At 43.4% G+C, this 16,594-nt stretch overlaps 2 protein-coding genes across 11 annotated transcripts in view; one reads left to right on the forward strand and one right to left on the reverse strand.

Annotated features, from left to right (window-relative positions):
- Positions 1-13,657, reverse strand: part of naalad2 (N-acetylated alpha-linked acidic dipeptidase 2) — a 147,505-nt gene extending 133,848 nt beyond the window's left edge. For 2 of the 3 annotated variants that reach the window (XM_069890858.1, XM_069890857.1), the window contains exons 1-2: positions 12,897-13,657; positions 5,471-5,706 (exon numbers count right to left, since the gene is read on the reverse strand). In XM_069890858.1, coding sequence (XP_069746959.1) covers positions 5,471-5,706; positions 12,897-13,146 — 486 coding nt within the window. In that variant the 5' untranslated portion in view covers positions 13,147-13,657. Of the gene's footprint in view, positions 1-5,470; positions 5,707-11,187; positions 11,280-12,896 lie in introns of those variants that run through there. The other variant, XM_069890860.1, reaches the window with a different exon arrangement.
- LOC138739231 (NADPH oxidase 4) overlaps positions 13,498-16,594 on the forward strand; it is a 271,753-nt gene continuing 268,656 nt past the window's right edge. For 2 of the 8 annotated variants that reach the window (XM_069890865.1, XM_069890870.1), the window contains exon 1: positions 13,529-13,614. Coding sequence is in view for 4 of the 8 variants with exons in the window: in XM_069890873.1 (XP_069746974.1) it covers positions 13,542-13,614 (73 nt within the window). In the remaining 4 variants the exon portion in view is untranslated. Of the gene's footprint in view, positions 13,615-16,594 lie in introns of all 8 variants that reach the window. The other 6 variants (XM_069890873.1, XM_069890863.1, XM_069890864.1 and 3 more) reach the window with 6 other exon arrangements.

A 16,594-nucleotide genomic window follows, 5' to 3' on the forward strand; every position in this document is an offset into this window, starting at 1 on the left:
ACAAATTTGAAATTACAAAATTGTTAAAAGTTATGAAAATGCATCCCTTAATACCTGACCAATTTGTTACCATGGCCACGATTAAAAGGATTGAATGCCATACCACAAATGACCTCAGGCTTTGCTTCTCGCTTGTTGATTAATCACAAACTACATGCACAGTTAATAAGTAGCAAAGAAATTTGGGAGCAACAGAGGTTTAAAAAGTTTAATAATGCCTTATTTGAGATGCTGGAGCATTAGGGCTCTGGAATTATGTAGGTAAGCCAAATTGATAATACAATATATCTTGTGCATTACACATTTTTAAAATAAAGTCATTAAATATAAAAACCCAGGTTCCATGCTTTCGCTTTATTTGATTATACAACACCAGGTAAATTGTTATGGCCATGGTAAGATGAGAAGGGTCTACCAGACGAGTACAAAAATTACAGGTAGAGGATATAGAAAAGCTCAGATTGTATCCATACTTTGCCACCTCACTGACAAAAAGCAAAGGAGGAAAAACCCAACACCCAACCCCAACCAACCAATTTTCCCTTGCAACCGCTGCAATCGTGTCTGCCTGTCCCGCATCGGACTGGTCAGCCACAAACGAGCCTGCAGCTGACGTGGACTTTTTACCCCCTCCATAAATCTTCGTCCGCGACGCCAAGCCAAAGATTACTAAAACAACAAGAGCAAACTTATTTCATATAACCAATCTTTGGCTTGGCTTCGCGGACGAAGATTTATGGAGGGGTACGTCCACGTCAGCTGCAGGCTCGTTTGTGGCTGACAAGTCTGATGCGGGACAGGCAGACACGGTTGCAGCGGAAAATGGGTGGGTTGGGGTTGGGTGTTGGGTTTTTCCTCCTTTGCCTTTTGTCAGTGAGGTGGGCTCTGCGGTCTTCTTCAAAGGAGGTTGCTGCCTGCTGAACTGTGAGGCGCCAAGATGCACGGTTTGAGGCGAGATCAGCCCACTGGCAGTGGTCAATGTGGCAGGCACCAAGAGATTTCTTTAGGTAGTCCTTGTACCTCTTCTTTGGTGCACCTCTGTCACGGTGGCCAGTGGAGAGCTCGCCATATAACATGATCTTTGGAAGGCGATGGTCCTCCATTCTGGAGACGTGACCCACCCAGCGCAGTTGGGTCTTCAGCAGCATGGAATCGATGCTTGCGGACTCTGCCATCTCGAGTACTTCGATGTTAGGGATGAAGTCGCTCCAATGAATGTTGAGGATGGAGCGGAGACAACGCTGGTGGAAGCGTTCTTGGAGCCGTAGGTGATGCCGGTAGAGGACCCACGATTCGGAGCCGAACAGGAGTGTGGGTATGACAACGGCTTCTACTGTAAGAGATGGGGTACGGAGGCCTATTGATGCTGCCACCCACCCACCCACCCCCCCCCCCCCCGCCGCCCACACTTTTCAGGGAAAGATCGTGGCCAACCGTTGCTAGTGGCTATGGCAGTTGGTCAATGAGACAACCTCCTCCATGTCTGGGACTCTCCCTCGAGAGAGCAGTTCTTGGTCGTCACGGGTGCTGAGGTTAGCATCTTCCCCCTCACCCCATCCCCTTGCCTATGACACCCGGAACAGGAAACCAGGCCCAACCCTGAGGGCAGCAGACAGTAGAAGCATAAGAACCTTCAGCACCCGCACCAATCCACTCCATTTTGGCAACAACCGGTTCACAAGGATTTTTACACTGGCAGCGGTGGCACAACCTCTCTTAGGGGCAGACTTCCTCCAAGTCCACTTTCTGCTAGTGAACCTCTAAGGGTGGCATTTGGTGCATGCCAGTACTTTCCAGACTTCCTCCCTGGGTGAAGCCAGCCTATCACACGCATCCAGGCCGAATTCACTTTCATCGTGACACCCCAGTTTACCTTGGCCAGACCCAAGCACAGGGTTCTGCACTACATGCTGACAGCGGAACCTCCGCGCCATGTCAGGGCACATCACCTTCCTCCGAGAAACTCAACCTCGTAAAGGAGAAATTTTTTTAAAAAAGAGGAACTGGGAATAGTGTGGTGGTCTGACCGTCCCTGGGCCTCTCTACTACACATGGTACCAAAGGCAGGAAGAGGATGGAGGCTACGCAGAGACTACCGCACCTCAATGAAGCCACCGCAGCAGACAGATATCCTGTACCACATAAACAGGATTTCACTGCAAATCTACAAGGGGCACAAATATTTTCCACGGTCAACCTCATCCAGGGCTATTATCAAATACCAGTCCACCACAGTGACATCCCTAAAACTGCAATTGTCACCCCTTTTGCACTGTTCAAATTCCTAAGGATGCCTTTTGGGCTGAAGAATGCAGTTCAGACCTTCCGGAGATTCAGGGACATGGTAGACCAGGACCTCAGGTTTCCGTTCATTTACCTGGACGATATTGTGAAAACCAGCCGCAATCGCAAAGAGCACGTGGCCCACCTAACACTGAGTATCTTCACCTTACAATCAACCCAGCCAAATGTCAGTTGGCTAGAGATCAACTTCCTTACCTATTACTTTAATAGGTAGAGTAAATTGTGTTAAGATTAATGTTTTTCCTAGAATACAATATCTTTTTCCAATCGATTCCTATTCAAATTCTCCTATTTTTAAAAAATAATTAAATGCTTGTGTTAGGAAATTTTTATGGAAAGGAAAGATGGCAAGAGTTTCTTTGGATAAATTAACTTGGAATTACGATTTAGGAGGTTTGAAGCTTCCTAATTTTATGAATTATTAGAAAGCTGCCTAGAATGGAAATATAAAGACATTTATCTCAATGATGTCTAGGTTAATAGAAAAGAAACCTGAAAAATAAGGCTTCATAATTCTAGACAAAGATGGTAAGTAGATTTGAATAAACAAATAGAAGAACAAGAGTAGATTAGCATATGTAGAGAAAATAGGAAAACTACAATAACTGTGAGATATCAAATGGTACAATGTAATTTTATTCATCAGTTATATCCAACTCCATATAATTTTTTAAAAATTGAATCAGACTTTGTTGGATTTATGTTTTAGATATGGAGAGGAAATTGGTACAATTTTGCATTCTACTTGGCAGTGTCCCAAAGTTAAACCTATTTGGTTTGAAATGGGTAAATTTTTGGAATGAATATCAGGGATTAAATTCCCACAGGATCCAATATTATTTTTATTGAGTGATATTAAGAATATTGAACCCAAGTTAAAACTGAATATATATCAAAAGAAGTTCATTCAAATTGCTTTAGCAATAGCAAGAAAATGTATTGCCATAACCTGGAAGTCTGACACAGATCTGGGTATAGAAAGATGGCATACAGAAGTTCAGAGTTGTATACCACTTGAGAAAATTACATAATTTAAGGGACAAATATTATAGATTTTGGAAGATATGGAGCTCTTATTTACAAAATATTGGTGTTAATATTTAAATGAAGCTCTGACATTCCCTTTTTCCTTAAGGTCTCAGTATACTATAAGAAACTTTAGAATAATAGGCACCCCTGTTGAAGATCTCTTGTCCCTTTCTTTTTCCTCTTTCTCTTCTTTGTAGGGGGATAGAGGGGGTGGTATATAGGGAGGTTTTATTATCTTTTTCTTTTTATACATCACTTGTATTTGTATTGATTTCAATTATTTTTTATTATGTGCTTTATTTGTGTGATTCTAAATTTATTTTAAAAATTTATTTTTTTAAGAAAAAAGAGACAATTGAGTTTTTGGGCCACAGAGTCAACAGTCACAGGGCGACATCTCTGCCTGAAAAGTAGAGGCTATCAAACGTTTCACCAACTTGAATATTCAGGGATCAATAGTTTGTCTGCTCTCCAAAAAAAAATCCTTCACACACATCCCTAAATATGTTTAGGCAAGATGTACAATTTAATATCAAGAATTGATCTTAAAAATATACATTGTATTGCATATTTGAGGCAAAAGACATAACTCAACAAAATTCAATGGCTGGGGAAATCAACTTTGATGGCCAACCTTCCATTGTGTGGTTAAAGATGCAAACAAAAGCAATAGATAATTAAATATGATAGCTTAATTAGAAGTGGCTTATTAAATGTCCACTGAAAACTCAAGACTGAAGGGAAAGGGGCATTGAAATAAGTAACGCAGACAAGACTCGAGGCCAAATTTCACATGAAATAAGAGAAACAAAAAGGAACTCTATGGTGACCTGAAAGAAAGAGTTTATCATCTGGAGAACCCTGAAGAGAAAGTTTCATCAGCAAGACACTGGAGTGGCTGATTAAAAAGGAATTAGTTGTGGATGTCCTCCTGGAACAACAAATCTCTCTCTGAAAACCGACAAGAACCTTCATGAGCAGTAACCATAACCATATAACCAATTACAGAGCCATTTACCTTTCAAGCACCAAAGCCTGGTAAACTTTATAAATGTTAAATTCTGTGCACAGTATAAGAATTGCCTGCAACCAATGAACTTGGAGGAGTGAGAAGTGAGATTGGACTGTGAATCAAAGAACTTTTTTGAACTTACACTCACATTACATACACGTGCGTTTAGAATTAGAAGGGGGTTAAGTTGGGTTAGTTAAGTCAATAGTGATAAGTTAAAGTGTGAATCTGTTTTCATGTTTAAATATACTGTAATTAAAAGCAACTTTTGTTTACATAACCATTTGTCTTGGTGAATATCTATTGCTGCTGGGTTTTGGTGTCCTCTGGGCTTGTAACACTATCCAATCTGGTCTTAAATATATTTACTGAGCTCACCTCCACTGCTTCAATGGGCAGAGAATTCCAAAGATTCTCTATTCTCTGGGAGAAGCAGTTCTTCCTCATCTCCATCCTAAATTTACTACCCTGAATCCTGAGGCTATGTCCCTGCGTTCTAGTGTCACCTACCAGTGGAAGCAACTTACCTACCTCTATCTTATCTATGCCTTTCATAATTGTATAAGATCTCTGCTTGTTCTTCAATAAAGTATGTGTTTATTAGGTTTAAGCTAACAATCAAATGTTTTACTTCATTCACCTGCACCACTATACTTCCAATTGAAAGACAAAATAGTTGCTCAAATCCAGCATCTACTCTGCCGCCTGCTATGAATTTCAGTTAAAGGAGTTAAACAAAAATATAAACTTAACTATTAAAACAAAATATTGGAAAATATTTCATGTCATCCACTTTGGCCTGTAATCTAATTACATGGGGTAAAGTAGAAATAGTTCAAAATTTAGAAATAATAAATACATTATAATAAATCCGAGGAGCTCGTTAGGCATTTTTCAACACTAAAAAGACTATTTTATATCACAAAATATTAGGAAGCATTTACCAGCTTATTTGTAAGACATTATTTTCTTCTCCAAACTTATACAATATATTTTACTAGACTTTACTGAAATTAAAGCATTATATATGCATTACACAAATGATTTATGCATGACACTGACATTAAAAAGCTGAATATTAACCCACAGTCGAGGAACATTCCTATGTAATCAAAAGTTAATTACCTGATGAATGACATATATTGCATATTGAAGCTGTTGACGCTGCAGAAATGGATGAAGGTAATACAGAAGATGGCGTAAATGTGGCTCCCTGTTTCGATGAGGAACAAGAATGGCTGTTTTGTACCAAGCTTTGCAGTGTGGGGGAGAGTACCGGCCACCAGGTTTAACGTATGGATTTTTTCTTTTAATTTTGCTCATAACCGGAATTGTCTGAAAGTTGATCGTCAGTGGTCCAACTGTGCAAATGTTGACAACAAAAAGGTGTATTCTACACATGTGCAAGTCAGAAAACACATCTCCTTAAATATACAATATAGTTTAGTATACTGCATTCCCAAAGCAACAGAAAAAAGTCTACGATACAAGTTGAAATCTGTCAGAAGTGTTCAACATAAAGTTAAAATATCTACACAAACAAATATTAGAACCTTGTTTCTATGTTACCTTGACAGGGAAATTAGGCAAAGATTGTAAATAAACCTTGCAAAGCATCCAGCAAAATACATTTTAGAAAAAAGGGCTCAGGCACAAAATGTCATTAATATATATTTACCACCTATGGAAGCCGCATGACCTGCTGACCAGCATTGCTGTCTTTACTACAATCATAACATCCTGCAGATTTTCGTGTTTCATTACATTTTAGTGAGCAGCTTGGAATCAAAAGTATCAGACTTCTGTGGCAAACAATTGTGTACACAGATGACTGGTGCTTTTACATGCATGGCAAAAGATGAATATTTACTCAAGGCTGACTGCTCTGCAGAAATAAAACAATTATTAGCTTGCTTGTACAGTAGAACTCTGATTATCCAAAATCAGAATCTCCAAAATCCTTATTTATCCAGAATTTTTTTGGACCTGAAAGTGATGCCTGTTTGTCTCTGAAAATTTTTGGATAAATTACAATATCCGAAACAATCAGAAATCCTCATTTATCCAAACCTTTTCAGAGCCGAACTGACCTCATAGGTTGAAAAAAAATTCACCCGATATGAAATTAGAACGACGATCATCCTCGTTTCAGGCAACTCCCTCCCCTCTCTCTTTCCATTTCTTCTTTACTCTCCCCTATTGATTTTTCTCTCCAATTCTCCTTCTCAAACTATGTGCCATTGCAGTTGGAAGAAACCCTTGTCCCAACGTCATCAAGTGGCTTCCCGAACAGGAGCAGGATCTCAGGCTCAGTGACCCTCTGCTCCCTTTCGCTCCCACTTTGGCACATCAGAGCTCCTGATGCCAATTCCAAACCCTCCCCCCGGCCTACTACCGCACACACACGCCGACTCCCCAGTATGCATGTGTGGAAGGCCTAGGGAAGGATTCAGAGTCAGGATCGAGGCGTCAGGAGCTCTGGTGACCGGCAAGACAGGAACCCGCTGACTTACCAGTGAGTGATCCACCAGACCTGGAAGCCTCCTTGGAAAACAGTAGCAGCAGTGGGGACATGTTGAGAATCGGCAGTGGTGATTGGGAAGTCTCGTTGATTGGCGGAGGCCAGCATTTTTTGGTGAGATTTAAACAATTTTTTAATGCTTAAAAAGTCTTCCCTTGTTGTTTGTTGTTGTTTAAACACTGTAACAAGTGATTTGCTGTTGTTACTGGGCTGTTTTTTGTTAAAAATGACCAGTTATCCGACATAGACCTCGTCCCACCTATTTTGGATAATCAGAGTTTAATCTAGTAACAATAGCAATGACAGTTCTAAATTATTTATTTCACATGCTGTGAAACACATTAAGACACTAATACCATTAAGTGAACCTTTACCTAAAATTATTGTTTTAAAAAGGAAAAAAACAGGGCCATACCTGAATCATTCTGGAGTCATAGTTTCTAAAATTGTATTGTTTTCATTTTTCATATTTTAGATCACAAGAATTTATAAACAAAAAGATTACACAATAATCACAAACTTGAATTTAATTACTCTAAATAGCAAAAGGCAACAGATTGTAGTTCAATACACAAAAGTGTTGGAGAAACTCAGGTCACACGGCATCCGTAGGAAACAAAGGAAAATAACCAATGTTTTGGGCCGAAGCCCTTCACCAAGGTTTTGTAGTCTTTTCCTATCAACACCAATTTAGGAATAATGGGATTATAATTTTGGCTCTGTGGTGACTGCAAAGTAACTAACATTTCAGTGTACAATCAGAATGGCATTCTCAACAGGAATTTAGTATAATCATTTGTTTCATTATGTGTTTTGGAAACAGCAAGAAAGCAATTTGAAGAATCCAAACACAGGGCCTGAACCTGAAACACTGACAAATCGATTCACCCCACAGACACTGTGGGGTGAATTCACCCAGCAGGCTGTTTTCTGCAAAGAGGAAGCAAGTGTGCAAAACTTATGCTGCACTAAACATGACCAACAAATTATAGCATATGGTAGGTATTTTGTCATCAAGGCCAAAATGATCCTTTATCCGGACATCTGAAATCAGGAAAGCTCCAAAATCCGCCAAGTGGGGACCGGCGGTTGGGGGAGGCGGCCGAGGGAGCAGCGGTTGGGGGAGGCGGCAGGGCGACAGGAAGTGGGTGGGGGTGAATACGGCAGCACAATTCAGGTGGGCTTTCCGAAATTCGGAACACACTGTCCCCCAAGGGTTCCGGATAAAGGATTGTGTACCTGTACTACAAGGTATGATGTTAATTAAAAAACTGCAAGTCATATGAAACTGACATTTTAAATAAAGCAATTCTATAATAATACAATGAAGATTGAGGGAAGCCTAACCTCAAAATTTTTTTGAAAATAATGCCTTAGTCTGCATTTAAAACAATCTCACATGGATTTTTTTTTAAACTGAGACCTGCATAGAAGTTACAGTAAAAGTCCTAAACTCTGGACTACTTGGTGATTGGGTTGGGCAAGATCTTAAGATTCTCAGGCAGTACATCTGTGGGCCACAAGCAAAAGCAGAGAGTTGGATTACAAATGGGGAGCAATAAGAAAGATTTTCAGAGGGAGTTCTGTGATCTGCAATCCCTGATACAAAATAAGATGTTTGATCTGCTGAGTTTCTCCAGCATTAAATGTTGAAGGTTATCTTGTTGCAAATATTTGTAACAAGTGCTTGAAGAAAAAAAGTGTTGAACTCAACAGGTCACACAGTATCCATAGGAAGCAAAGGTATATATCCAAAATTTTGGGCCTCAGCCCTTTATCAAGGTACAAACAGAAAGTGAGCAGCACCAGAATAAGCAGGTAGGGACACACACAGACTCCAGTCTCTTCAATGACCACACATGGAGTACCAGATGCAGTCGATGACTCCTGCAGATTCTAAACTTGAAAGAACTGCTTGGAGTTCCAAATGGTGGTGAGGGAGGTAATGTGGATACATGTATCATTTCCTGGGTTACAGGGGTACTGACTGGGTGATTAATGGGAAGGGGTGTGGACAAGGGACTCAAGGAGAGACCTGTCCCTCCAGAATCCAGAGAGGATTTCCCTTGACCTGACCCTCCACCACACAAGCCTCTTCATCCATACATTTCCACCACCTACCACATCAGACACATCTTTCCCTGCCCTATCCTGGTTTCATTTATTTAATATCCCATTCTCATGCCAATGTGCACTATCAAACCAAGGCCACACACAAATTGGAGGAACAATATTCTGTCTGGGCAGACTCCAACCAGAGAGCATCAACATCAGCCTCTCTAATTTCCTTTAGGCCCCTCCCTGACCCAACTCCCCAACCCATTTCCCCTCCATTCAAAGAGCGAACCCCTTTCCCCATCACCTCAGTTTTTTTTTCTCTTCTGCCCTTCACTCATACCCATCTTGCCTATTGGCCTGTGCTTCCCCCCACCCCATCTTCGCCCCCCCCACCCCCACCCCCCACTACCTTTTGAGGGACTTTCTGCTCATTAGGAGCAAGTGGGCTATTGGGCCCATCACATCTGCTTAGCCTTAAAGGGTTCCAGACCAAAACTTTAGATCAGTCATTCCCAAAGTAGGCAATGCTGCCCCCCCTGGGGAAAGTGGAAATATCCAAAGGGGCTGTGAAGAAAAAAAAAAGGGGGTGGAGGGCTGTCTGAATTTTTGTTTGTATCTTGATGATGTGCTTCTGGATAGGTCATGCACCATATGCCAGCAGATGCCATTGGAACTGGTGATCATAGCATTTTCATATCTGCAAGGGCCAATGCTCAAGGTTTGCAAACATTGCAAGTTATCTGGGGACAGCAAGTGACTACCCAGGACGATGAATGACCTACCGGGACAGTGACTGACTGCATTATATTAAAACCAGCGCTATTCAAAACCGTGTCATACAAGGTATACCTGTGTTTAAGTCTAACTGTAACTTCTGTTAGTAGCTCTTAAGTATTTGTTTTTTTAGTTTCACATTGATACTTGTATTATTGTCTCATGTATTTTTCCTAGTAATTGCATTGCTATTCTATTTCCTTCTGCTGCATTTTGTTGTGATTGACATGATTTTTACAACATATTTTTTGTTGCAGTATAAAATATGGTTGCAGCACAGGAAACAAAAAAGTACAAGCAATATAGTGTGAAGAGATTGTACCTTTACGTTTTGTACAAACTAGGTAACCCATTGCACGTTATATGCGGAATTAAAGAATTTTTTTTCAAGTTGCAACAATGCAAAAGATTTATAGCGGGTGTGGGGAAAGTCAAAGATTTATAGTGAGTGTGGGAATCTAATAACAGCAATGAAAGAATGCGCACAATTTATAGCTGGCGTAGGAAATAGATACATACAAAATGGCAAAATTCAAAATTTTGATCTCTTTGGCCTTAGTGCCATGATATTCCAATAAACAGGATATTCTGGCTAGGACACTGCACTTTATCAATAAGCATTTTTATGCTGCAGCACCTTGGTAGCCCTCCAGGTGCAATTACGTTCTTCCAGCATCTTTCAAGCTGTGAGGGGGGGGGGGGGACCCCCAGTAAATAGCAAACACAGTGATTTAAGGGGGATCCCACCCCCACGATGACACGGAAGGTGATCCATCACGCAAACTATCAGTGGTCATTCTCCCCCGTCCCCCGCTAACCAGCTCTCAGTCACCTCCCCCCCCCCACCTGTGGCAGCTGACCCCTTTGCCCCTGCCAATCACAGCGGCGACCTCACTCCCCCACGTCAGCAACCTTGCTCCTCCCAATTGTGCCACCATCGTGGCAGCAACCCTTCTCTCCCCAATCACGGCAGACACTTCAGTAGGGATTTCCCGGTGACGTCAGCCATTTTTTGTTTTCAAGCCGCCATGGATGCGACTTAGGTAAATTAACTGGGTTCCCTGACTACCTTCAAGGTAAGGCAGAGACCTGGTTGATTTTGGCGCCCGCTTTCCAGGTCAGATCCTTTTAAAGCTGCCTTGAAAGCATCTATTGTTAGTTGCTCAGACCTGTCCCCTGAGGGAGGAGATTAACAAGATAACGTTTCTTTTAAAGAAAGGCTTTTAAAATCATGACAGAATTAAAATCCTGCTCAACTCTGATGCCTGTCTTTGATCTATTTAATTGATTCCTCTCAAAAGCTTGTTATTTAGGGTTTTTAGACTGCAGGCATGTAACAGCACAATCAATGAAATTTGCTGTTTACATGGGCAGTCTAAAAAGCAAAGTGCAGAAATTTTTAGTCAATTCCTGCAACGCGATTTATCCTGCAAGACCCCTACTACTTTTTTTGGGAAGCTTGCATTCTAAATCACACCGCAAAACTCACGTTATTGAATTCGGTGTCCAGGTGATGACTCAGGCCACATTGCTCCACATAAAATAACCGGGACTAATGCGCACAGGAACTTATAGGGTGCAGTGTAAACGACCATAAGGTGAGTAATTATGTTAATTTCTGTTAAATTTTTCATCTATATAATGGGCAATTGACACCTCTGGCGGAAGTTGAATGAGTTGTAAATCACAGGATATTAACTCTGGCAGATAGTGGGACTACAGGAATGTGTTTTGTCTCATGTCCCAAGAGAATGCAAATTGCTCTTGAGAGTCGGAATGTAGAATACTATTCTGCACGGTATACAAATATATTTTTGCTCATTATGTGGAAGAAAATATTATAGTTACAGTTGCTATGTAAATTTACCTTTTCATAATTGGTAAATAAATTGGTTTACTACAAGTTTTATTTGTGAAATACATGCACTTGTTTATAGGTTAGATTAATTGTCGTTTTAAATTTGTAGTAGACCCAACACCCAAGAAAGAGATGTGCGTGTGCTAGGGAGGTGGCCTGGAAGTCGAGGGGCTAGCAGGCTGATAAAAGTTTGGGGACCACTGCTTTAGATGTACAGTATACCTTTGCTTCCTCTGGGCATTGCACTACATGCCAAGTTTCTCCACCACTTGTGTATTGCATTACAACTAGAGCATCTGCAGACTATCCTGTTTAACTTCACTTTAAAAAGCATTTTAAAAGGAGGAAAGAAAGTTTTGGTGAGGTAAAAAAAATACAGGGCCTATGGTCCTGGCAACAAAATAAATTTCTGTCAGTGACAGAACAAATACATTTGGTAACAATCAAGAGTTAGAAGAGCTCATTGTCTGAGGCTGAAGATAAAGTAGAAAGAGATGAAAAAATGGAGAGATTTAAAAACAGTGGTTGGTTAACCACAAACTACGTAACTTTGCATGCACAATAATAAAGTGCATCAAGGTTTTTGTGAATGTCCACGTAAATAGTGGAGATTTGCATACACTTAAGATGACATAAATAGAAGCACAGTAGCAAGGAATAGAAGGTTTAACAGTGCAAGCAAATGTGCCTGACAAAATTAAAGTTTTGCCAAGAGTAAATTACTGTAAGAAATGTCTGTTGTAAGATTATGGATTTGGTTTGGAACTCAGGCCCCACAAAATTGAGGGTGCTCGGTGCTTTGGATGCAGCATCGGATTTGTAGCTATGAAGGGCAAACTGCTACCAATACGCCAAGTAATCTTGCAGATAACAGTCAATATTTTGCCCAACACTGCTCCAAGAAATATTGGCCCACACAAGACCACTTGACCATTGTACACCAGCGTTTTACCCAAAGATCGGAGTTCTCCAGTCCAGAAACGATTTCAAACCTCAAGTAGAGCTTAAACCAGTTCAAGCATCGAGGACAGACGATCAGAGTTCAAATAACAAAGCTCCCTTTTAAAAACATGCAATTGATTTCGTATTAGGGACCAAAATCTAAAACTCAATTTCACCCAACTTGGTCTCATGTTTTAATCTCCTTTTCCCGAAAAGAAACTACTTCCAATACTTTTCTTCGATTGCCCCCGCTGACCTTGCAGAGCAGCGAAAGGAAAGTTTCACAAGACCCTGCTCTTGCAGAGTAAAGGCGGGCATGAACTTCCCGGTGGCCCCGCTGCTCTGCCCTCGGCCGGTCGAGGCCAACACTCACCACACCCAACACCTAGCGGTCTTACCAAGGAGCGGCGACTGGCCAGAACACTTGGCTAAAGTTTCCCGGCCGGGACTGGGGGCGAACAGGCTGAGGTTGGTGTAGACGTCGTGGGTTTTGGAGTAATCCCAGTGGCCGCCGCGATCATCTTCATACACTAAACTGGCGAAGGAGTTACTGAGACTGCGGCGGTACAGGAAAACGACGAAAGCCAACTGCAGTAAAGCCAGGAACAGCAGACTGCAGGGCCGGTTCGGGGAGCACAGACGGATCATTGCACCTCGGGGAGAGAGCCCAGCCCTCGGCTTCACACCATCCGCTAACCCGCCGCACCAACGATTTCATCGCGGCCGCCCTCGATAGCGCGGACAACCATGACCGCTTGCTGCCAAGCCACGGCATAAAACGGTTCCACTCCGCCCCGCACCAGGAGTCGTGGCTGCAGGGCCTCCCCCTCCTCATCGGCGCACACTTGCGCACTGCTCCCCCGCGAGCCGCCGTCCCGTCCCGCCCCGCCCTCATTGGCTCAAGGCCAGGGAAGCCCCCCCCCTCCTCCTCCTCTTCTTCTTCCCACCCCAATTCTCACAGAGGTGACGGTCCTCCCACCCCGCGCGGGCCCTGCGTCAAGAGCTGACGTTCCCAGTCACACGTCATTACGTTCTGCCAAAGCATGTTCACCGGAGTGGTGCGAACATCTAATCTGACAGGACGGGCCGGGCCCTTCAACGCACGGCCTCTATACGGTATATATAGCTACCAAAATAATCCTAAACAATAACCCTTTCATCCATCTGCCTGTCTAATTAAGGGGTGTTTACGTAGAAAAGCCGCGTTATATGTTGTCTGGATAAGGGAGGGGGGGGGAAGGTGGATTCAAGTGTTTTTGCTGAAAAGCCAGATCGCTCAGTCATGAGGTGTTTTTATGCTGGGCCTCCGCATCAAGGCCAGCTCCATCCTATTTTTTTTATTATGGAGCAGCCCTAAAAGGCAGCTCCTGCGCCGCTTTTATGAAGAGCGGCGCCTCGTCGGGTCCTCCGGGGTGGGGGGAGTGGTGCCGTCGCGTCGCCTGTCGCCATGAGGTCTATTCGTTGTTGCGTGGTTAATAACAAGTCGAATCGGCGTGTGAGGTTAACCAAAAAAGACTTTACTGAACGCAACCAAACATGATAAACAGGGTAGAGAGAGAGGTCACGGCCCGGCACCTGCGAGCACTCGATTCAACTCGCGCGCCCTCGTGCTGCTCGCGCATGCACAATGCCCTGTTGCGAGGACGGTGGCTGCCATGCAACTGCAGCGGGTGCCTCCGTCCCCTTTCCTGAGCTACCCCCCCCCCCCCCCCCGCATGGTACAATGAATAAACATATAACTTTCATTCATATTCATTCAACCCAATTCAGACCCAGTATTTTGGGTTGGGCTTACAGACACGTCCTCTGCTGAGGTGGAGGCTTGGGGCATCTTGTCCTGATTGTCTCTACTGTCCATAGTCTCAGGAACATTGTCCAATATTTCTCCTGTGGTTACTGGGGTGGGGTGGGGCTCACATCAAAAAATGCTGATTTGTCTGTGTTGGTTTGAGATGGGGGTGGCTCTTACTGGGAGGATGTGTCATCTGTTCCTCCTGTATATTTTCCCCCTTGAACAAACCAGGTATGACCTGGGTTTATGGCAGCTCATTTCCACTATACCCGGACAGTCATAATCTGGAGTCTGCATCCTTACGGCTTGCCCTTCAGTCAGTGGCATGAGCTGCCGGCTGGTTTTATAATAACTTTTCTTTTGTGCCAGCCTTCTGTTTAGCAGCTGGGCCTTGACATTTTGCAGGTCCTTTGGTTGGGGCTTCAGAAGTCTCCTTCCCACTGGTAGGGTTGTCCTGGTCTGCCTTCACATTAACCATTGCACCAGAGAGCCTAAGGTGGTGTCGTGAGGGACGTTTCTTAAATTCAGTAGGCTGAAGAAGACGTCTGTCTTCTTTCTGTGGGACTTCTCCATTAGCTGGTTGGCACTTCTCGCTGCTCTTTCAGCCTGCCCGTTTGATTGTGGGTACTCTGGGCTGCCGGTAATGTGGGTGAAGTCCCAAGCTGTTGCAAAGTTGTGGAACCTCTGGCTGGTGAATTGTCTGCCCTTGCCCGAGAGAAGAATGTGAGGTGCCCCATGTACCAAAAAAGTGCCGCTTTAGTTTGGTGATGATGGCTGCAGAGGTCACATCTCAGAGCAGGTCTATCTTGAACCTGCCTGAGTATGAGTCTATTAGTACTAGGTACTGTTGGCTCCGCCATTCAAAGATGTTGGTCGCCATGGTCGACCAGGGTACTGGGTGTAACTGCAGTGGTCTGGCTTGGTTCTGTTGCACACCATGCAGGATTATACCTCTTCATGTATGTTCTCTGTCATGCCTCGCCAGAAGACAATGTCCCTTGCTCTGTGTTTCATCACTGCACCAGGATGCCCTCTGTACGTATTCTGCAGTGTCCTAGGGATGACTGCCTTTAGGCCCTTCATGATTACCCCTTCATCAATAAGTAATTCATCACAGTAAGGAAAGGGATTGCACTGCCGATGGCAGGCTGTGCTGCTTGGCCGGCCAGCCACCCTTAATGAAGGTACCCAGAATGTTTAGGGTTCCGTCTTCTGCCATGTGCTTTCTTTGTTCATCCACCCAGTCCGAGAATATATGGGTTACCGTCATTACTTCGAAAGTGTCCTCTTCCTTGACTTACTGGACCATGCATTTTCTGGGAGCCCATGATAAAGCATCAGCTAAATGTATTTCCTTGCTGCATTTGTGTACAAGGGGAATGTGGTATTTCTAGAGTCTGAGCATTATAAGCTACAGTCTTGCTGGCACTGGGTGAATTGGCTTGTTTATTATGGTCACCAGAGGTAAGTGGTCAGTTTCTATGGTGACCGGCCTGCCATGGATATAATCATTGAATTTCGAGCAGACTAAAACCACCGCCAATAGCTCTTTTTCAATCTGAGCATACCTCGTTTCTGTGTCTGCAAGTGACCTGCAGGCATGCTGCCCTAAGCAGTACAGTGAGGCATTGCAGGTCAGCATCACTGATCTATGTACGTCATAGTAGGCAAGGACTTGAAGGCTGGACATGTTTCTTTATGGCATCAAAGTCACTTTGTTTGTGCCAAGTCGATTTGAAGACTTTATGGGTGAACTGTCTGAGCGGGGCCGTCAGTTCACTGGAGTTGGGCGTGAACTTCCCCAAGTAGTTCACCATGCCCAGGAACCGTTGCAGGGCAGCCAGATGCGTTTGGCATCGTTATTTTGCTGATAGTCCTTGTCTTGGAGGGGTCTGTCTCCAGGCCCTTGCTGGTGAACACATGGCCCACATAGCTGACTTGTTTTAGGCAGAAACTGCACTTGCAGGGTTGAGCATCATATTTACCTTTTGTGCTCGGTTGAGCACCTTCTTTAGGTTGGCATGTCCTTCCACCTACTATTATGTTGTTGACTATGATGGAATACTTCACTGGCCAAATTGATGCCAAATGCCATCCTTAGGAACCTGTACTGACCAAATGCAATGCTGAACGTGGTCAGAAGTGATGAGCGGTAGTCAAGCGAGATCTGCCAGAACAAGTTCTTCACGTCAAGGACCGAGAATTCTGTTGCGCTGGCAGCAACTTACTCAATAGTGCACATGGGATGGTGTGGTCTTTTCAGTGCCGCATTGAGGTCTTGTGGATTGATACAAATTCAGATTT

The sequence above is a fragment of the Narcine bancroftii genome, chromosome 7, assembly GCF_036971445.1.
Source record: "Narcine bancroftii isolate sNarBan1 chromosome 7, sNarBan1.hap1, whole genome shotgun sequence".
In the NCBI taxonomy this organism is placed as follows: Eukaryota; Metazoa; Chordata; class Chondrichthyes; order Torpediniformes; family Narcinidae; genus Narcine; species Narcine bancroftii.